General features: G+C 41.1%; 2 protein-coding genes across 5 annotated transcripts in view; one reads left to right on the top strand and one right to left on the bottom strand.

The window, feature by feature from the left end:
- Positions 1 to 12,073, bottom strand: part of DYDC1 (DPY30 domain containing 1) — an 18,506-nt gene extending 6,433 nt beyond the window's left edge. The window contains exons 1-3 of one of the 3 annotated variants that reach the window (XM_076010095.1): positions 11,888 to 12,073; positions 7,543 to 7,709; positions 6,986 to 7,087 (exon numbers count right to left, since the gene is read on the bottom strand). In XM_076010095.1, coding sequence (XP_075866210.1) covers positions 6,986 to 7,087; positions 7,543 to 7,689 — 249 coding nt within the window. In that variant the 5' untranslated portion in view covers positions 7,690 to 7,709; positions 11,888 to 12,073. The remainder of the gene's footprint in view (positions 1 to 6,985; positions 7,088 to 7,542; positions 7,710 to 11,887) is intronic. The other 2 variants (XM_012762505.2, XM_076010096.1) reach the window with 2 other exon arrangements.
- On the top strand, positions 12,055 to 22,423 carry DYDC2 (DPY30 domain containing 2). 2 transcript variants are annotated; one of them, XM_012762510.3, is made up of 5 exons: positions 12,055 to 12,141; positions 17,295 to 17,411; positions 18,083 to 18,237; positions 18,637 to 18,756; positions 21,663 to 22,423. In XM_012762510.3, exons 3-5 carry the CDS (start codon positions 18,091 to 18,093, stop codon positions 21,924 to 21,926), a joined length of 531 nt encoding a protein of 176 aa, XP_012617964.1. In that variant the 5' UTR covers positions 12,055 to 12,141; positions 17,295 to 17,411; positions 18,083 to 18,090; the 3' UTR covers positions 21,927 to 22,423. The 2 variants fall into 2 exon arrangements, with proteins under 2 accessions (XP_012617964.1, XP_012617961.1); XM_012762507.3 differs by lacking the exons at positions 12,055 to 12,141; positions 17,295 to 17,411 and adding an exon at positions 17,574 to 17,938.

The following is a 22,423-nucleotide window of genomic DNA, read 5'->3' as shown; positions in this document are numbered from 1 at the left end:
TCACACTGGTAGGGGTCAGCAATAAAGTCTGTTTTTGTACAGTCCATGAGCTAAGAAAGGTTTTTATAGTTTTAAATGGTTGGAAAAAATCAAAAGAATAATGTTTCATGACATATAAATATTATAATTTCAAGATAATGTCCATCAAAAAGAGAAAGAAAAATAAAAGAGATAAAAATAATAGTATATTAAATTCAAATTTCAGTATCCTTAAAGTTTTACTGAGACAAAGCCATGCTCCTGTGCTTATGTACTGTCTACTGTCTATCTCTGCTTTTGCACTATAACAGCCGAGTGGAGTAGTTGCAACAGAGACCATACATGGAGGCACTGTCATCGCTTTGCCCTGCTGCTCAGCACACTACAAATTGGTGACATCAGTACAACGTTTGTAGCGCTACACTATCACTATACTCTGACGTTTTAAAAATTATATTCATCATATCGAAACAAAAGGTGAACTCTGTCCCACTTTTAAAGCAAAATGGAGTGTAGATTATTTTGTTATCAAATTAAATGGCAAAATATGGCTTTTATTATACAATGACACTGTGCTAAAAGAATACAATAAGCATCAGCATTACCAGACTAAGCACTCATTACAATATTGCCAACTCACATGGAAGCAAAGGTCAGAAAAATTAGAAAATTTAAAACAGAATTATCACAGAAGAATTTCTTCACAAAAATTAAAAATGAAAGTAAGGCTGCAACAGAAGTAAGCCTCCAAGTAGCTGATGTGTTATCCAAGCAAGGAAAGACATTTACCAATGGTGAGTTAATTAAAACATGTTTGATTTCAGTGGCCAAAAAAATGTGTCAAGAAAAAACTAAGCTTGTTTAAGATTTTAGCCTTTTGGTGAGAACATTTGTTCAAAGAGTTGACATTGGGAACATCGATAATCAATAGAAAAGAAGGCAAATGATTTTGAGTGGTTTTCCTTGGCTCTTGATGAGTAGGCAGATGTTCCCAACACTGCTCAGTTGTTTATTTAAAGAGTTGATGCTGAGTTTGAAATGATTGAGGAACCAATCTCTACAAATAGTCCTCATAAAACAATTGCAAACAAGAATATTTTCAAGGAAGTTGAGCAACACTAATTTAATACAACCGAAGTGAAATCTGCTAAGATGTGTTATAACCAATGTTGATTAAAAAAAAAAAAAATGTTCCCAGTCTTGGGAATGTCTGTAGTGGCTCACGCCTATAATCCTAGCACTCTGGGAGGCCGAGGTGGGAAGACTGTTCAAGGCCAGGAGTTTGAGACCAGCCTGAGCAAGAGCAAGACCCCATCTTTACAAACAATAGAAAAATTAACCAGGCATGGTGGTGCATGCCTGTAGTCCCAGCTAATGGGGAGGCTGAGGCAGGAGGATTGCTTGAGCCCAGGACTTTGAGGTTGCAGTGAGTTATACTTGCACCACTGCACTCTAGACAGGGCGACACAGTAAGACCTTGTCTCAAAAAGAAAAAAAAAATGTGTGGAATAGAAAAAGGATGACCCGAGCAAATTTACAAACTTATGAGAAAATAGAGTGTTTAAAGCCTGTGAGTATTCATCATATTATTCAACAGCAGCTACTCTACAGAAAATATTTGAATCTGTCATGTGTTACTGAGCCAGTATTGTCAACCCTGACCTTCATTCACTCTTGTAAACTTGACCATCATCAGTTCTGTGAACTGCTGTCAGAAAAAGAAGCTGAATGTATCCTAACTTGTCCTACCACACAGCAGTTCCACGACTTAACAGTGGTAATGTTTTATTGTGAAGTTTTGAGCTCACGGCCAAGTTTTATTTTTTCATTGTGTAAATTTAAGGTATATACAGCATGATGTATATGTATACAGACATATATATAAATATAAATATATATATACAGTTAAAGGATTACTACAGATAAGCAATTTAACATACCCATCATTTCACACAGTTACTTTTTTATGGTAACAGCACCTAAAACCTACTTTCTTTTTTTTTTTTTGAGACAGAGTCTCGCTTTGTTGCCCAGGCTAGAGTGAGTGCCGTGGTGTCAGCCTGGCTCACAGCAACCTCAATCTCCTGTGCTTAGCAATCCTCCTGCCTCAGCCTCCCAAGTAGCTGGGACTACAGGCATGTGCTGCCATGCCCAGCTAATTTTTTGTATATATATTTTTAGTTGGTCAATTAATTTTTTTCTATTTTTGGTAGAGACCGGGTCTCGCTCAGGCTGGTTTCAAACTCCTGACCTGGAGCAATCCACGCGCCTCAGCCTCTCAGAGTGCTAGGATTATAGGCGTGAGCCACTGCCCCTGGCCTTGTTGAAGAGACTATCCTTTCCCTATTGTGTCTTTTTACAGGCCTTGTTGAAAACTGACTGTATATGCTTGGGTTTCTTGTCTCTTTATTCTCTTCAATTGTTCCATGTGACTGTCTTTATGCTAGCACCATATTGTAGCTTTGTGATATAATTTTGAATCAGGTAGTGTGATGCTTCCAACTTTGCTTTTCCTTCTCAGGACTGATTTGGCTATTCAAGATCTTTTGTGGGTCTATATAAATTTTAGAATTTTTCTCTACTTCTGTGAAGAATGTCATTGGAATTTTTGTAGGGATTAAGTTGAATCTGTAGATTGCTTAGGTTGTATAGACATTTTTAAAAATCTCAACTCTCCCAATTGCTGAAGACAGAATATCTTTCCATATATTTGTGTCTTTAATCGTTTCATAGTTTTCAGTGTATAGATATTTCACCTCCTTGGTTAAATTTATTCCTATTTTATTCTTTTTGATGCTATCTTCAATGGAGTTGTTTTCTTGACTTCTTCAAATATTAGTGTACTAGATTTAAATTTTTCTTAATGAGAAGAACCACTCTCAACCACTATTATCAAACATTAATGGCTTTGGAAATAAGCTTTTGCTGCATACTTGATTATGTTTCTTAATTCCACCTAATATTACAAGACAAAACAGCACTCATATGTAAAACTTACACTGCAGTGATGTTACCTCAATAACTCACATTTTTTGAATCACAAGTAATGTCAAGCTGCTTTACACACTTCCAGTGCTGTCACACACTAAAACAAGATATTAGATCTCCATTCCCACAGAAATTGGCAATGGATGTATTTTCTAATCTCAAGCTATAGTTCTAGAGTGTGTGTTAAGCCTCAATGTAAGTGAAAAAGAAATCCCCATATTTCAAAATCCATTTAACTGTGCAGTTAAGAAGCTTCCACCAACTTTCAATTGGAAGTGATTAATCTATAATACAAGATAATGACACGTTAAAAGGCAAATATCAAGACAAAAATCTAATGGAATTCTACAAATGCCATTAAGAGATGAATGTGCTCGATTTAAATTATATGCATACAGACTTATGTCATCATTTGACAGTGCCTATCTGTGTGAAAAGACATTTCAAAGATGAAATACGTAAAATCTCATTCTAGATTAGCATTAACAGATAAATATTTTCAATCAATTTTGATGATAGAGAACACTAATTTTAAACTCCAACTAAGCAAAAAGTTATCTTTTTTAAAAAAAATGTAATTCTCAGCCAGGCTCAGTGGCTCATGCCAGTCATCCTAGCACTCTGAGAGGAAGAGGCACGAAGATCATTTGAGCTCAGGAGTTCGAGACCAGCCTGAGCAAGAGTGAGACCCCTCTCTCTACTAAAAATAGAAAGAAATTAGCTGGACAACTAAAAATACACAGAAAAAATTAGCTGAGAATGGTGGCGCATGCCTGTAGTCCCAGCTATTTGGGAGGCTTGAGGCAGTAGGATTGCTTGAGCCCAGGAGTTTGAGGTTGCTGTGAGCTAGGCTGATACCACGGGCACTGTAGCCTGGGCAACAGAGCAAGACTCTATCTCAAAAAAAAAATTAATTTTCAATAGTAAGCCTGTATTACAAAAAAATTATATCCAATTATTATTATTTGATTTCATCAATAAAACATTTGTGGTAATTTGTTTTCTCTCTTTCTGTACCTACATAATATACCATAACACCTACATAATTTCCTCAATTTTGCCTTTTGGCCTGCAAAACATAAAATATCTACTATCTGACCCTTTACAGAAAGAGTCTGCCAGTTCCCAAGCTACAAACTAATTTCTCACCACCAGTCCAGCACCATCTCATAAATAAGCTAAGCTCATCCCATTAAGAGCATTTTACAACTACATTTTGTAATCATGCATATTTTAAATAATACATTTTTACAAATAGATAATACACAGTGATCAATATTTTATTTACAAAAGGATTTTAATATTAATTTCTTGGTATTCCTATATTATCCCCACTGAGATAAAAGTGATGGATAAAGTAGCTAAAATGCAGAAACAATATCATTCAATCATCCATCAGACATTGGTAGAAGAAATGAAATAATCCCAATCTTTCAACAGTAATGCAAAGTGCAGTTGTTAAATACCAACCAGATTGGTCAAAAATAACCAGTTTCTTAACATTTTCAGGAAATTTTCAAAACCCAATTCCTTTCTTCACACATAAGGAAAACCACTAGAAAGCCATTCAAACAAATTAAAAAAAAAAAAAAAAAAACCTTTTACTTCAATAATAAGCTCTCACATAGAAAATTGCAATGACAGTACTTCCCTGTTCCCAAGAAGCTAGGCTTGCTGGAGCGCGCCTGAAATTCCCAGGCATTGCCCATTGGCAGTACTGATTGTGAGGGCAGCTGCTCTTGCAGCCAGCAGGGAGGTGAGCAGCGTCCCCAGCCTCTGCTCTCCTATGCAGCACAGCAGACTCTGGGAGGCCTCCCTGTTTCTCTTCATCTCAGCCTCACTCTCAAGCCCTTCTCTGTTGGTTGGTCTCTCCTTCTAGCATCTATTTCTGCCCACGAATCTACTTCTTTAACAGGCCATAAATTCTTCTGCAGAATATTATTTTATCTTCCACTCTCCAATTCAATACTTAGGGTTCAATGCACAGCAGACTAGTTCATACGGGTCAATATAAGATGGCTAGAGAAATGTTTGATTTCTAGTATTAACAAATTATATGTAAGTAAGATTTAGTAGATGAGTCAAAGAAAGTTAAGTATCTCCCCACGTGTGATGTAATTGTCTTGGCAAAGGAGAACTGCTGAGAAATCTTATTCTGATAGACAGAGGACAGCTACTAGCCATAGGAACTATAGGAGGAAGGACAGATCCTCATTCAAACTTGCAGCTGCTGCAGTAGACACCTTGCCTGTTTGGATGAGAGTCTGACACTCAACACTTTGCAATCTCCCCTAAAGAATAAGCCAGGCTGGGCACAATGGCTCACACCTGCAATCCTAGCATTCTGGGAGGCATAGGCAGAAGGATCACGGGAGGTCAGGAGTTCGATACCAGCCTGAGTAAGAGCAAGACCCCCGTCTCTACCAAAAATAGAAAAAATTAGCCAGATGACTAAAAATAGAAGAAAAAATAATTAGCCAGGTATGGTAGTGCACACCTGTAGTCCCAGCTACTTAGGAAGCTGAGGCAGGAGGATCACTTGAGCCCAGGAGTTTGAGGTTGCTGTGAGCTAGGCTGATGCCACAGCACCCTAGCCCGGGCAACAGAGTGAGACTTTGTCTCAAAAAGAAAAAAGAATAAGCCAAATGACTGAAAATGAAGACTCAGATGTGGCAAAGTTTTCAACAGTCCTATCCATCTAAAGTGCCTAGAATTTTCTACTTCAGTATCAAGGATAAGAGATTAGGCAGAGAAGCTATTTGCCATGTCTATATTTTTCTTTTTTTCCAAACATCTAAATAATAGACTTCTTTCTCTTTTTTAAATGTGCGGACTCAAGTGAAGACTCAAGCATTAAGTACTATATGCTAGAACTCTAGAGGTGGCTTAAATTTAGTTCAAAAGCTCTCTATAAAGTAACTTAGTCCAGAAGCCACTCTGGAACTTTCCCCTATTAACATATACTCTGTGATCCATCCCTTCATCCATTCCATTACCCACATCTTCAGCTCCCCAATCCTGCTAACCCAGACCTACATCAGCCCAAGGGCCTGCCTCTCCCCATCTGCACTCAGATATCTAGGCCTAAGTGAACAAAATCACATAATCACACAGCCAAGCCAAATGGCACCAATTGTGAATACTTAGTCTCCAGCTGCTACCAAGTAATGGCAAGTTTCCTCAGTCAGCTCTCCCTTCCCTTCTCTAAAGCCGCCACTCCAAACCTTCACCCCCTTCCCCACCTCCTACCTTACTTACTGCCTCATTCTTCACAGATGATCATGATCCCTACTTCATAAAGAAAACAGTCACACAGAAGCGGCTCCCAATTTTGTGCCACGAAGCCTACATACCCATGTTACCCGCTCCTCTTTCCTTCAGTTATAATTAAAGAAGTGCCCTTCCACCTGCTGAACCTACGATGCAGACCCCATTCCTTCTGATCTCCATGGAGAGCTGACTCTGAATCTTCCCCTCCATTTCCTAACGTCAGTCACTTCCCCTTACTGTGCTCCTAAATCAAAACAAACACAAAACCATCTCTCCTTCCCCTCAAGATCTCCTAGAAAACACTGCCTTCACTTTCTATCTCTCCAGCTTACTCTCACCCCACCTCACGCTCCACCCACCCTGCTCCTGCTCCCGCCAAATTAAAGGCTGTGAATGAGCATTTTGCAGTTCAGCAACAGATACAGTGGGCCACTGGTCTCACTGAAACACTCTTTCCCTTTGACTTCTGTGACAGCACACCCTGTGGGTTTTCCTCTCACCCAAAGGCCTGTTACCTTTTGTGTTAGCAGCAGTGGTGAGGAAAGAAATGTGTATACATAAGTATAGTCATAAAACCTCACTGCTGCCGCTTCTCCAGCAAAGAAGACACCACATCCACAAAGGTGAAGACATTAGAAAGCCACATCTAAGTAACCAGAGCTGGGGAGTTTTTCAACATTTGGGTTGTGCCACACTGAGGTTGGCATCACTAATTCCAGTCACCTCTGAACTCTCTCACTTGTCTTACCTGCTGAAACAAGAGCTCCTCTGCTTTGAGCCTCTCCATCATTTCCTGCTCTATCAGAGCTACTTCTCTTTCATGCTCCAAATCGGCCATTTCCTTTTGTCTCTAGCATTGTTTAAAAACAATAGCACATGACTTGTTAAAGATAAAACGATTTATAAAAAAAAAAAAACGGTCTTAACATCTTCATCACCAACAGGTTAAGCAAATTATAGTCTATCCATATGGAAACTATATAATAATTTGGGAAGATATGTGTTTTGTCTGAATAAAGAGCACAAAATTAAAATTATATATTACGTATGATCACAAGTAGGTAAAAAATAATTTATAGATGAATGTGTGAAAAAAGTCTATGCATAGAAGAAAATACCTAAAAATCTAAATAGAAGGTTTCTTTAACTATTGTTTTCTCTTTTCTTTTTCATGTTTATATAATAAAGATTATTTTTATAATAGAAAAATAATAATACTGAATTTTTTTAAAAAGCAGACAATTTGAGACAAATTGGGTCAATTATTTTACTCTTCTGATTTCCTAAAAGGAGATTCATGCTTACCAATTGTTCCATGGCCATGTTTTCCTTATACTTGTAAATCCACAGTGCTAAATATTCTATAGGATCCACTGGGCGAGCTTTTGCCACTTCTGCAAGACCTTGAGTTAGACATACCCCAAGGTGCTTTTGAAGATATATCGACTCCATCTATGACTTCCAAATAAAAACTTTTAAAAATAAGTGTTTTACATTAGTGCAGGAAAATTTCAACTAAGGCACAATAGGAGTAAACTCCAGGGAGGTTGACAAAGCATTACACTCTATCACTAGTTATAGGGATCCCCGTTAGCAATGGCACAAGCAACCTAGCCCTGGGAAACTTCTCACAGTTTCCAAAAGGGCTCCACAGAAGTCACTACAACTAAAATAGTTTCAAAACCCTGAAGGGCTCTCAAGTCCAAAAGTCAGGAAAGAGATACTGTCATTACTGATTGCAAGATGACTTTATGCCAAGCAATGGGTGTCTCACTGAATCTCACAACATACCTGAAAAATGGGTAGCATGATCCCCAGTGGACAGATGAGGAAGAAATGTGCACTAAAAGAATAAGTACACATTCAGGACTGCACAGTGGACAGACAAAGGAGGCAGTTTGCACTCACCTCTTGATTCCAGAGCCCCAACATGACTATACTAACAACTATACTAATGACTAATGAGCCCCTAATGACTATACTAAGATGCTCCTCCTAAGCCTTGACAGCCATTTTTACAAAACATCAAGACAGTCCACCTTAAAAAAAAAAATCCATGAATTTCCAAGGCCAAAAAATAAAAATTCAGCCTCCAAAGAGCACCATATGGCCGGGCATGGTGGCTCACGCCTGTAATCCTAGCACTCTGGGAGGCCGAGGCGGGCGGATTGCTCAAGGTCAGGAGTTCAAAACCAGCCTGAGCGAGACCCCGTCTCTACTATAAATAGAAAGAAATTAATTGGCCAACTAATATATATATATATAAAAATCAGCCGGGCATGGTGGCGAATGCCTGTAGTCCCAGCTACTTGCGAGGCTGAGGCAGGAGGATCACTTGAGCCAGGAGATTGAGGTTGCTGTGAGCTAGGCTGATGCTACGGCACTCATTCTAGCCTGGGCAACAAAGTGAGACTGTGTCTCAAAAAAAAAAAAAAAACCAAAAACAAAAACAAAGAGCACCATATGAAGCTCCTCACAATCTGGCCCGAATTTTCTTTCCAGGTTCACCTCCAGACATCTCTCCTGCTCCGACACACCCGGGCTCTGGCTCCACTGCATATCCTGCCATTCTGCTGATCACGCCTTGCATCTTCACGACTCCATACATGATAATCCCTCACTCTCAACTTGGAAAATATCTCCCCACCTACAAGGGGTAGATCATTTCTCATTCCCTGAGCTTTCCCAGGCAACCCAAAGAAGTTCCTTCTTTTCCAAGCAGCTCACACGGCACTTGTCCCACTATATGAGAATTATCTGTGTGTGTGTGTCTGTCTGTCTGTCCTCCCACTAGAAGACAAGCTCCTCCAGCTTCTTGAGGAGTGTTTTTGTTTTTGTTTTCTTGAGGCAGTGCCTTGCTCTGTTGCCCAGGTCAGAGTGCAGTGGCATCATCCTAGCTCACTGCAACCTCAAACTCCTGGGCTCAAGCAATTGTGAGAAGTGTTTTTATCACAGGTCTGACACAGCTATCTCTCCAGGGTGGCAAGTGAATGAGTTCCTCCCCTATCTCAGTTAAGTTCCAGTCTTTCTAATTATAAAGATAGGAATAATCTTAAGGCTAGACTGTTTTTAAAAAAAGAAAAAAATGTAGCAACCACTATATCTCATGTGCCTTGAAAAAAACTAATCACCCTCAAATTCCCCTTAATATTTTATGAAATTCAGACTCTTCTGAGAATCTGATGACATGTATTCAATTATTCAACAAATAACTTTAATATGTCAGGCACCAGAATAGCTACTGGGAATACAAAATTATCATGGATTTAATATTTGTGTCCCCTGTCTGCAAATCCATATGCTTAAATCCTAACCCACAATGTGATGGTATTAGAAGGTGGGACTTTAAGGAGGTAATTAGATTATAAGAGTGGAGCCCTAATGAATGGGATTAGTGACCTTATAAGAAGGGACAGGAGAGAATGCCATGCGAGATTGTAACTAGAAGACAGCCATCTGCAAATCAGGAAGAGGGTCCTCACCAGACACCAAAAATACCAACACCTTGATCTGGGACTTCCCAATCTCCAGAACTGTGAGAAATAAACGTGTGTTGTTTATGACACCAGATTATGATAATTTGTTATAGAGCCCAAATTAAAACATAAATGGTCTCTGACTTCATGGAACGTATAGATGAATAGGGAAGACAAACCACATATTCAAATCAATAAATGTAAAATTGAAATAGAAATAAGTGCTATGAAGATCAGATAATAGGGGTATTTGAACAAGTCAGGAAAGTCAAGGAAAGCTTCTCTGAGGTGGGATATTTGAGCTAAGCTCAAATTTACCGAAAGAATTAGTTCTTCTTTAACAGAATGAAGGAGTCTCCCAAGTATGAAAAAGGGCCCTGATATAGGAATGAGAATGGCAATTATGGGGGATAGAATGCTAGTGTGTCTAGACCTGTCCCTGGATAAATTCACTAACATTCTTCATAAAATTTCAGAAACAATGATATTCTGAGGTCCATCCATAGGCCCCAATACTGCTCTTGTGTCATATGATGATGGTTGCAGTATAAAATAGTATAACCCCTATGGAGGGGAATTCAGCAAAATCTAGAAAATCACATATGCATTTACCCTTTGATCCACCAATCTCACTTCTAGGATCCTATCTCAAAGAGACCCTTGAAAAATTATGAAATGGAATATACACATAGTTATTTGCACCATTATTTACACTAGTCAAACTGGAGCACCATCTTAATGTTCATCAAAAAAGAGGACTGATGAAACAGAAACACAACGGGTTATTATGTAGATATAAAAGAGAATGAGGACCCTCTCTGAAGTAGGGAGTGATCTCTAGGACACAGAATGAAGTGAAAAACGTAAGGTGCAGAAATTGTATATGGTATGCTATCTTCTGTTTTAGCAATAGCAGTGGGGAAAGGAATGTGTCTGTGTGTATACATAAATGTAGTCATAAAAACTAAAAACTCTAAAAACTGAAAACAAACTGGCACAAATGACCCTAATTCCCTATCAGGTTGACACTTATGTCCTAACCACACACAAAAAAGAATTATTATAACTGACTTTGGAACACAGTATCCTCACTGTACTTCTTCAGTGGGATATACTCTAAAGACAAAAATAATACATAGACATCTCAATGCCATTTGAAGTGAAGTAACATAAGAAAGGGAATGGACTCCTGTTACTGCTCCAATAAGATAAAACACAGGAGGCTGGGTGCGGTAGCTCAAGCCTGTAATCCTAGCACTTTGGGAACTGAGGCGTGCGGATTTCTCGAGGTCAGGAGTTCTAAACCAGCCTGAGCAAGAGCAAGACCCTATCTCTACTATAAATAGAAAGAAATTAATTGGTCAACTAATATATATAGAAAAAAAATTTAGCCGGGCATGGTGGCACATGCCTGTAGTCCCAGCTACTCAGGTGGCTGTGGCAGAAGAATTGCTTGAGACCAGAAGTTTGAGGTTGCTGTGAGCTAGGCTGACGCCATGGCACTCATTCTAGCCTGGGCAACAAAGCGAGATTCTGTCTCAAAAACAAACAAAGAAACAAACAACAACAACAACAGAAATAAAACACGGGAAGAGGACTGTTGTCCCCAAAAGGCAAACTTCTGGCCTAAGCGTTGGGCCAAGTGGAGGGTCTGTCCGGAATTTCTGGGCATTAGTGGGACCTGGGCAAGGCTCGCCATCTTGCTTAACATGTTTCCTGTCCACGAAACAATAAAATATCCATGTCTCCCATTGTAAGTTATTTTTCAGATACAAAACAGGCGTCTTGGCTAAAGACGAGAAAGCCCCTTCCCACAGAAACAGCTGCCTCCAACCTGAAGAAATTGCCACAACAGACACAAGGAGGTCCCTTGGGAAATTGGCCACCAGCCGAGTGGGCAGGGAGTGCACCGGGGCAGCGGTGCTGGACTTGGCAAATAAAAACACAGGTCACCTAGTTAAATATGAATTTCTTGATAAACAACGAATAACTGCGTATGATACTACATTTGTATTAAAAAGTAACTCGTTTATCTGAAATTCGAATTTAACTGGGCATGCTATACAGTATTTTATCTGGCAACCGTGGACCTGGGGCGCTCTGGACCTGGGGCGCTCGGGCTGGTTTTCCCGCACGGGCCCACCTCCCCACGCGGCAGGTGTCGCCCGGCTCACCGCTCAGGGGCTGAGAACCCGGCCCCCGGCGCGAACCAGCCTTCCCTCGGCCTCGTGGGGACGAGCGCTGCGCCACTCCCAAGCTCCAACCGTCGGAACCCAGCTGCCGGCCACGGGCCAGCCAAGCGAGAGGAAGCGTTCCTGGAAAACAGCGGGCGCCTTCTCCGTGCCTGCGCCTCCCTTCGATCCGGGAGTCGAGTCCCGTTGCCAGGCAACTAGCGCGCACTCCTCAGGCGCCGAGCGGGGCCCGGATGGTGAGCTGAGGGCGCGCGGGCCGGGGGCAGGGCAGGGGGGTGCGGGTGCGCGGGGGATGAGCAGTGGAGGTTTGAGGCCCAGCAGCTTTGGGAAGGGGGCCGCGGAAAAGAGCAGTAGACCCCGACAGGCCGGCCCACAAGCTCTGGGAGGGATGAAGGGGCAGCGGGCTTTGGGGAAGAGGCTATAAAGAGCCGTCTGTCTGAGAAGCGCCCCTCCCCCCACCTCCAGAGTTCCTCGGAGACCGTCGCTGCAAGTTCGGTGACCCAGCAGTTTCCCTACTCTTCACCTTTGCACTTGGCTAGTGACTTTTGCTTGGTTCCTTTTAGAACCAACTCAGGTTGCCCCTACCTCTGGGAAGCCGTCCAACCTCTGCCAGGCCCAAGCCATTGCAGTCTTCCCTGGCTTAGTTGTTTGTACATAGTAGGCTGCTAGCATTTCCCGTGCTCTGTTTCAATTTACTGGGAGGGGTGAGGGGGAGGTGGTGCCATAATAAATGTTAGTTGAGGAACCGTGTTTCCGCAGAAAATAAGACCTACCCATAAAATAAGACCTAGCAGGATTTCTAAGCATTTGCACAATATAAGCCCTACCCCGAAAATAAGACCTAGTGATGGGCGTGGCTACGTATCTGCACAACCCATGCATTTCGTGGAGGAGTGTTAAAGAAGAGGAGCAGCCCTTCTCATCTGCCCCATGAGAGATCTATTGCTCCACATGACAGATTGGGGCCAATGGTTCTAGAGCAAATAGAGTCGCAAGAAATTCAGGAAGGAATTCGCGGTTTGGAGAGTTATGATGATGTTCCAGAAAAAGACGACTTAACTATATTTGAATAAATGTAGATTGTTGTACCATAATTTAAAAAAAAAAATCTCCTGAAAATAAGCCCTAGGGTGTCTTCTTGAGGAAAAATAAATATGAGACCCTGTCTTATTTTTGGGGAAACACAGTAATTGTAAAGTTTTCTGGCTGCGAAAGAAGCAGAAAGAGAGAGAGTGGGGCCAAACAACGTGGCTTTATTGTGTACTCTCCGAAGAGGTTTGCGGGTCTCAAGAGAGGGGCGCCCCGAAAAGTTGCGTCTGTTTGGAGGGGATGCGGGCCTTTATAATGTTTGGGGTGGACTAAGGACTTTTGGTGGGAAGAGCTGGGGATTTTCCATTGTGACCTTTGGTGGTCATTGATAAATAGGAGCGGCTGGCTGTCTTTGCAGAATCCAGGAGCCAAAACTCTTATCTGGGTGGACATCTAGGTGTGGTTATTCTCAGCGGGTCCTGGTCTCCTGAGCCATTTCTTTTTTGGTCTACGGAGGGGAGGGGGCCTGCCACCAGCCTTACAGTAATAAGTATTAGGATGAGCACTGATGAATCAAAGAAATCATGAGCCCTTACCTGGGCCCACAAGCATCAGAGTCCTTGCTGATTAAGTCAAAAAATATTTTCTGAGCACTTAATGTGTGCCAAGCATGGGACATTATAGTGAGAGTAAAGACATCCCTATCCTATTGCCCTGCCTTCTGAGTGCAAGACCAAGAGCAAGGACGGCCAGCGTAAGCAGATCCCCAGGAGAACTCTGGGAAACTCCCCAAAATAGTACACCTCTCTTGGTGAGTGTGCCCTGCGTTGATGGGATCTGGCTGTAAAAGGCATCTCTTTAATCCCTCCCCATCCAGGCTTCACACTTGTGGCTCTACTTTGGCTCTACTGTCTTTACAAGGAGTCTTAGTAACTGTCAGGTCAACATATTTCATTGAGATTATTGCTAGATATGTGCAGTTTAGAGTAGGTGCTTTCTCCTAATACAGTTTGCCATACCTAAGCAATGTGGCAACCACCCAGTGACCAGAGAGGCCTTCTAGAATGCAGAGTAGGTGATTCTACTCTCTAGGAAGGACATTTCTACAGCAATAAAGACAAAGTAAATCTATAATTACAAATCACTTGGGGATTTTTAAAACTCAGATTCTGAATCTGTAGGTCTCAGGTGGGATCTAAGATTCTGCATTTCAAGCCCCAAGGTGATGGAATTCTGCTGGTCATCTGCCATCGGGCCAGCTTTGAGTAAAGGGGCGTAAAAGATTGTTTATCCAAGTCTATGGGCTGAGGTGGACCACAGATTGTTCCACCCACCTCCATCCCCACCCTCTGCCACTACCTCAAACTTAGTGGCTTTAAACACATAGTTCTTGAGGTCAGAAGCCCAAAATGAGTCTTAAAGGCTAAAACCAAAGTGTTGACAGAGCTAGTTCCTTTGGGAGGCTCTGGGGGAGAATCCATATCGTTGCCTTTTCCAGTTTCTAGAGTCTACCTTTGGCTCATGGCTCTGAATCTCATTGCCTTTTTCCCTTTACTCTGTTATCACATTGCCTTCCCTATCCAACCTTGCTGGGTCCCTCTTATAAAGACATTTGTGATTGTTCCTACATGGATAATCCAGGATAATCTCCCCATCTCAAGACTCTTACTTTAATCACATCTTCAAAAAGTCCCTTTTGCCACATATGGTAATATATTTATAGGTTTCAAGTTTTAGGACATGGACACATTTGGGAGCCATTATTCAGCCCTAGAACAAGAACATTCTCTTACTTATATTTCATTTATTCAAAATCAAGAAATTTAACCTTGATAAATTATATTACCTAGTGTATAATTCATATTCAATTTATCCAAATTTCCCAACAATATCCTTTAAAGAATTATTTTTTTCTTGTCCAGATCCAATCTAGGGTCATGTATGTAGTTATTATAGGTGTTTAGTCTCTTTGGATCTATAATGGGTCCTTATCTTTTTTTTTCCTCATGACCTCGACATTTTTAAGAGTACAGCCCAGTTGCAAACTATCTCTCAATTTGGCTTTGTTTGATGTTCCTTTAATTACATCCAAATTTTGCATCTAGGGCAGGAATCCACAGAAGTGTATGATGTTCCATAAGAAGTGTACCACGCCAGGAGGCATGTGATTCCACTTTGTCCCTTTAGTGGTGATGTTTACTTTGATCACTTGGTTAAGGTTGTTGTCAGGCAGGGTTCGCCAATGTACAATTTCTATATTTCTCTCTGTAATTAATACAAAATATGGGGGAAGAAACTTTGAAACTATGTAAACATCCAATTCCTTGTCAAATATTCACTCAGTTTTAGCACTCATTGATGGTTCTGGCTTCATTCAGTTATGCTGTGACGTTTACAAAATGGCAAGTTTTAACAATTCTATTATTCTTTCCACACTTATTGGTTGGCATCCTACTTTAAGAAAGAACTTTGAGGCTGGGTGTGGTGGCTCATGCCTGTAATCCTAGCACTCTGGGAGGCCGAGGCAGGAGGATGACTCAAGGTCAGGAGTTCGAAACCAGCCTGAGCAAGAGCAAGATCCCATCTCTAATAAAAATAGAAATAAGTTAATCGGCCAACTAAAAATATACATAGAAAAAATTAGCTGGACATAGTGGTGCATGCCTGAAGTCCCAGCTACTCAGGAGGCTGAGGCAAAAGGATTGATTGAGCCCAGGAGTTAGAGGTTGCTGTGAGCTAGGCTGACACCATGGCACTCTAGCCCGGACAACAGAGTGAGACTCTGTCTCAAAAAAAAAAAAAAAAAAAAAGAAAAAAGAAAGAACTTTGCCGTGTCCCCCATTCATCTACTTGTTTATTCTCTCATCCAAGAACTAAACAGGCCAAACCCTGCTTATCTTCCGAGATCAGGCGAAAACAAGTATGCTCAGGGTGGTATGGCTGAAGACTTGTTTATTCTCATATGGACTTATGGATTCTTATTTTATTCTATTAATATGAATAAATGTCCATTGTAGTCATTATTTTAATGGTAAAATTGCCCCAATATTGGCTAGTAGGAGCCCCTTCGAGCTAGCTCCTATGTCCCCAGCATTTTAATTTTTAGAATTTTCTTATTTTTTATTTTATTTTATTTTTTTTTTTTGAGACAGAGTCTCACTTTGCTACCCAGGCTAGAGTGAGTGCCGTGGCATCAGCCTAGCTCACAGCAACCTCAAACTCCTGGGCTCAAGCAATCCTTCTGCCTCAGCCTCCTGAGTAGCTGGGACTACAGGCATGTGCCACCATGCCCAGCTAATTCTTTTTTTGTATATATATTAGTTGGCCAATTAATTTCTTTCTATTTATACTAGAGACGGGGTCTTGCTCTTGCTCAGGTTGGTTTCAAACTCCTGAACTCAAACGATCCGCCCGCCTCGGCCTCCCAGAGAGCTAGGATTACAGGCGTGAGCCACCACGCCCGGCCTAGAATTTTCTTACTTTGTAGCACAGTGAAAGGTTCCAAGCTCATTAGACTTCCCCTGTCCCTGCCTGGAATCAGCCATTTCTCCAAGGAGCCCTGATTCCTTTTAAGTGACGAAGGCTTATAAAAACAGGTTTTTTTTATGTTCATTGTGCTCATTGCTACTGAAGTACTTTGGCTTCTAGACCCTTGCAGTGGAGAGAGCTATGAGGTATCTTTTCTATGTCCGTATATATCTGTCTACCTATATTTCCTTCCTTAAACTGAAAAATGGGATGGAGGGAACAAATTGAAAAATGCCTCCAGAAGGCCGGGCGCTGTGGCTCACGCCTGTAATCCTAGCTCTTGGGAGGCCGAGGCGGGCGGATTGCTCAAGGTCAGGAGTTCAAAACCAGCCTGAGCGAGACCCCGTCTCTACTATAAATAGAAAGAAATTAATTGGCCAACTGATATATATATAAAAAATTAGCCGGGCATGGTGGCGCATGCCTGTAGTCCCAGCTACCCGGGAGGCTGAGGCAGAAGGATCACTTGAGCCCAGGAGTTTGAGGTTGCTGTGAGCTAGGCTGACGCCACGGCACTCACTCTAGCCCGGGCAACAAAGTGAGACTCTGTCTCAAAAAAAAAAAAAAAATGCCTCCAGAAAACATTAAGGCTTGGATCTGAGCCTTTATTATTTACTGAGCTCTTTCGGATTTAAAATGTGTAAACTTCAGGAATATGGAGTTGGTCAAGAGTAGGCTGGGTGCTAGGCCATTTCATGGCACCTTCTTCTACCCTAACGGTTAATATTTATTAAACACTTACTGTGTGCCAGGCTAAGTGTCCTGTATGTGTTTCTTATCTCTTCTAATTCAATTATTATGAGGTACATACTTTTTTCCGCCTGTTTTACAGATGAGGAAACAGAGGCTCAGAGAAACTGAGTGACTTGCCGAAGGTCACACAGCTAATAAGTGGCAGAACCAGGACTGGAACTTCATCTGACTGATCCTGGAGTCTGCATTCCCACTGGTATGATTCACTGTAACTCCTAATTTCCATTCTAACTCAGGCTTCTTTGCCTTTAGCTCTTAAAATCTGATGAACACTGAATCCAGGGGCATCAATCCAATCTAAAGTGGTTTCTTGCTTAAGGAAAAGAGAACAGACTATTATGTCAGGTGCTGGCAGATCCTCTGACCAGGAGTAGCTGTAGTGCCAGCTAGCATTTTCCTTCTCTCTCCTCCCCAGGGCTTTTCCGTGGTCCTTTGTGAAATAAATGAACCTATGCTGTGTCATAGATGACTACACCTTCCCACCTCACAATAGCACAGCTTCCTGGGGGCTCAGAACCCCTCCCCAGGAGCTCCTGCCTGCTCATTTATTTCCTCCCTACTCAGGGTAGAAATGCATGAGTGAGTAGAGAGCCCTTAGAAGCCCTTACCCACCAATGTATCAAGCTTCTCGCAGGCCTGATAACCCTAGGACCTATTGTCTGACCTAGTACAGCTGGAGAGCTCTAGAAAAAAAGTCCATCTGAATGTAAGAGCTATTGGCAAGTATGTCTTTGTTGGTTCTTTTGAGAAGGATGTGATCCAGAAACCTATTTGTCCTGAAACAAATTTAAGTTGGTTAGAATGTGTCTATTTTTACAACCAGATTAAGTTTGTAAAATAATGTGATTCTGTTTTGATGTTTCCCAGGCCCCAGGATGGAAAGTGAGTACCTAAGGAGGTGCTTTGGAAATTCCCTGACCCAGGCACTGGTGGAAGTGGCAAAAGTTCGGCCCAGCGACCCAATAGAATACCTGGCACACTGGCTTTATCATTGTAGGAAAACAACTAGAGCAAGAGAAGAGGTGTGTGTGTGTGTGTGTGTGTGTGTGTGTGTGTGTGTGAGCGCGTGCGCACTGGGCTACTTAGGGGGTGCTCAGCTTTCCCAAAGGAATTCCAAATCCAAGGGCAGGATTCTGGAGCTAGCCTGGGGAGTTTCTTGGTTTATTCAATTTAGGAGTTATGGATTAGAGCCAGTTATCTAAGTGTGGGGAGTTTGGGGGATAAAAGAGGGAATCCAACTCAAGGAGTTGTGGAGTGGGTGGATTTGGAGCTGCTGGCAGGCTAAAGTTGCCAGCAGTTACAGAAGGAAACACAGCAGGCCTGAGGGCCCAGGGCTCAGTCAGATCTGTTACAGCAAGCGGGGGGCCCATTTATAAGGCTTCCTGGTGCTGACCCAATTCCACTCCATCACGTCACCCCAGAACAGGCAGGAGAAGATCCAACTGAAGGAAGAATATGACAGTAGCTGCAGGGAAAGGGAAATGACAGAAATGCTGAAGCAAGAAGAATGGCAGATGCATCAGAAGTGTAAGTGTGGCAAGGTAGGGAGAAGGAGCTCAGCATTGAGCACACACATATCCTGATGACGGATTCCAGGGAACTGCATGTCCGCACAGACAGAATGCAAGACACACTGAGGCTCCCCTTAGCCTACTTGTTACTCTATATTCACATATTTACATATAAACCAATTTGTCAATAAAATCCTTGTCAATAAAAAAAAGGAAATGCTAAAAGACAGATTCATTTTAGATTTCAGGAAATAACTTTGATGTTAATTTGTTCACCTGGAGCAAATATTTTCTCATGAAAGATCCTTTGAGCCCTTTTCAAAAAATATTCAATATTTTTCAAACTAAATATGGTCATTATCAATGCATACTTCAGCTGTATTAGTTTTTGTGTTTTATTTATTTTTATGTCAAGCCTCAGCTACCTCTATGAGGCATAATACTGGAGATAAATTATTAACTTGGAATAGTTGGAAACAACTATATTCATCTGTCTGACAAGCACATCATTTACTTCCCACAATTTTTTTCCACAGTCTCCTGAAAAATGTCTTGTGCCATTCTATGCTTTTTACAAAGTACATGATACTTGGATAGACAACTGACTTAATTGAAATGTTGGACTTGATATCTGACCTCTTCTTAACTATCACTATATCCTGTGCATTAAAATCTTTAATGCAGTTCTATACGATTCACTAGCTTTTGCTAGCGAAATTAGCCAAACTTTGCTAATCAAAAAAGCCAACTTTGAAGACATGAAAACATTAAGCTTATTTATATCTTACGCTAATATACTCATAAACAATTAATAGACATACTTTTTAAGGCTGGATTTTATAAATACATCAAAAGAAAGATGGTTTCATACTACTGTTTGACAATAGACTAAGGGAACTCTCATTCAAGAAGGATCCATTCTCTGAGCAATTTTGGGAGGATGGGAGAGATAAGGATCCTTAAGCAAAAGTTGCCATCACCCTGCTGCCCACTCTAATCCTTTTCTAACACCATGGTTATATATTTCTATAAGGTAGGAAAAGACTCCCAAAACTCCACCCTAGCTTTAATGGTACCTTTGTTAAAGAAAACTTTGCTCACACCAATATTTTGAATTGTCTTTTTGTGTTGCACTCAGGAGGTTTTGCATCCTTTATCAATATTCTTTAGCAGGATTTAGATAAGTAAAAGGCATGTTATTCTTTTGCCAAGCATGAGACAAAGGCAATTGTGAGGGAAGATGGGCAAATGAGAGCCAGCATGGTGCCTAGACCGTGTGCAAACTCTCAGTTTTAGGGTTATGGAAATTGATTTCCTTTTTTAGAAGGAAATAAAGAGCACCCAAGCATGATCTAAGACAAAACTGAATTTACTTCTTAACTGGCAAGGGAGAGCTACAACATTCAGATGTGAGTTACTCACCAGGTAAAATTCGACAGGGCTAGATAAAGGGCACAAAGAAGCAGGTGTACATCAAATAAGACAAGAATCCAAGTTCTGGTTTCTGATTGACTCAAGGTGGATTACAAACTATTCCTTGCTATTGGTCACCTTCAAATCTTATGTTATTAATGCTGGGAAACCTGGTTTCTAACTTGCCCAGAATGGATTGCCTAAAATTTCAGCAGGATGGGCTTTTAAGTTCATAGTCAAAGCTTTGCAAGATTTTTCCTTCACCTCTTAAAACCATCTTTTGCTTGCACACACTTCAGCAAGTCTTTGAGTACCCCATATTGAATACTACTCATATAGAAGATGTGTCAAAAGAAGAATGGAAACGTAGTGTTAGGTGTGGTTGAGAGCATGTCCAATTGTAGGAATCAGGAAGAGTTCATAGAGGAGGTAGCATCTGACTCAGGCCTAGAAGAAAGCTGGCAAAAGGTTGCCCTTGTATTGGTTTCTCTCCAGTAAGCAGAGGCAGCTTTGAGGAAGGAAACCATAATTTTGCTTCTATGTCAGAAAGCAATTCTTATTGTTTATAAAGAACTGAGCCACACAGATGTTTGAGGAATACATCTTTATAGCATCAATAGATATTTGTGCGTAGACTTCACACTTTGAAGTCAGAAGGATCTTAGAGATAAGGTGGACAAGTACTCCATAGACCTCTCTGCAGTGCCCCATGGAGTAGAATGGGCCTCTAGGACTTCCAGGCAAAGACTAGGGTGGACATGGTCAGTAGAGCCTAAGTTCCAAGGATTCCTATCTCAGCCAGGGACTACAATTACGTGCATGTTAGACTGCTTGACATTGTCTCATAGGTCACTGAGGCTCTGATGTTTTTTTCAGTCTTTTTTCCTCCGTGCTTCAGTTTGGATCATATCTATGAACCTGCCTTCAAGTTTCTTGACCCTTTCTTCTAGCAATGGCCATTATCCTATTTAGGGATTCCATAAATTTTTTCATTTCAGGTATTTTGCTTTTCACTTCTAAAATTTCTGTCTAGTTCTTTTCTAATGATTTCCATTTTCTCTGGTAATATACCCTAACTTTAATTCACTATTTTTCATCTTTAAATGTTTGAAAATACTTATAATAATTGTTATTAATCCTTGTCTGTTAATTTCATCACCTATGTTGTTTGGGAGTCTCTTTCCATTGAATATTTTTTCCTCTAGATTATGGCTCCCATTTTCTGACTTCTTCACATGTCTCGTCATTGTTATTTGTGTGCTGAACACTGTAGATGATTTTTACAGAGTCTAGATTATGTTGTTGTCTTTAAAATGTATTGGGTTTTGTTCTGGCAGGCAGTGGAAGTATTGGTAAATTACCTTGATCCTATCAGACTTGGTTTTATGCTTTGTTAGAGTATTTTTCAGTTTTGTTCTGAGTCTTGGGCTTGAAAATGGCAATATTGTGCTCTTGCCATACCTGTGTGTGTCTCTACCACTAACTTTTTTGTTGTTTTTTTGTTGTTGTTCTTTTCTATTTAGGAACTGTTTTCTGAAACTGTTTCGTCCAAGAAGACTGTATTCATGCAGGAGGACACGAAACCCCTTGAGAAGGAGGCCTTGGAGCAGGAATCCCTGCGAGGTGCTCCCAGTGTGATTCCAGGAGAGCCTCAGCAGGCCTCTCCTTCAGAGTCTGCTGGCCAGGCTGACTGGAAGCCCCCAACTCCACAAGAACTAAATCACCAGGAAGCTCTTCAGTATGAAGTGGCCTATGAAATGCCTTCTGGCTCCAAATCTCCTCCCTAGATGGTTCTGAAATTCTTCCCTAAAAGCTGGAAGCTAGAGGAGCTCTTACTTAACCCAAGATTTGAGGATCTGTAAAAGTTGGCCTCTGTAGGGACTCATCCCCCCCACCCTCACCCCCTGTCTTAATCTGATAGCCATGAAAACCCCTTAATCATGTGAGGATTTGAACTAGTTATAGGATCAAATAAACTGTGAATAAGGATTTAAAATAAGTAACTAAACTGCTGAGACTTTTTCCTGTTGTTTTCTTTTTCTTTTTTTTTTTTTTTTTTTTTTTTTGGTAACTACACAGTCAAAACACATCCATCTCATGTATTCAGGTCTTAACTTTAGCTGCACTTTGTAGGCAGGCCTCTCAGAGCATTTTTTATGTGTCCTGGAGTCTACCTATGTCATTGATAACAGGTATTTTTCTCTGCATATGTTACCAATTTTTTTACATGTTTTCCCAAATTTTTTATTGTGGTATAATACACAGAAGATTTACTATCTTAACC

Source organism: Microcebus murinus, chromosome 14, assembly GCF_040939455.1.
Source record: "Microcebus murinus isolate Inina chromosome 14, M.murinus_Inina_mat1.0, whole genome shotgun sequence".
NCBI lineage: Eukaryota > Metazoa > Chordata > Mammalia > Primates > Cheirogaleidae > Microcebus > Microcebus murinus.
This window is presented reverse-complemented; position numbering and strand designations above follow the sequence as displayed.

Excerpts from the sequence above, each read along its gene's own strand:
- DYDC2 (XM_012762510.3), top strand. The coding sequence starts at position 18,091 with ATGGAAAGTGAGTACCTAAGGAGGTGCTTTGGAAATTCCCTGACCCAG. Across the intron at positions 18,238-18,636 it reads CAACTAGAGCAAGAGAAGAG|AACAGGCAGGAGAAGATCCA; the intron begins GTGTGTGTGTGT and ends ACGTCACCCCAG. Across the intron at positions 18,757-21,662 it reads AGAAGTGTAAGTGTGGCAAG|GAACTGTTTTCTGAAACTGT; the intron begins GTAGGGAGAAGG and ends TTTTCTATTTAG.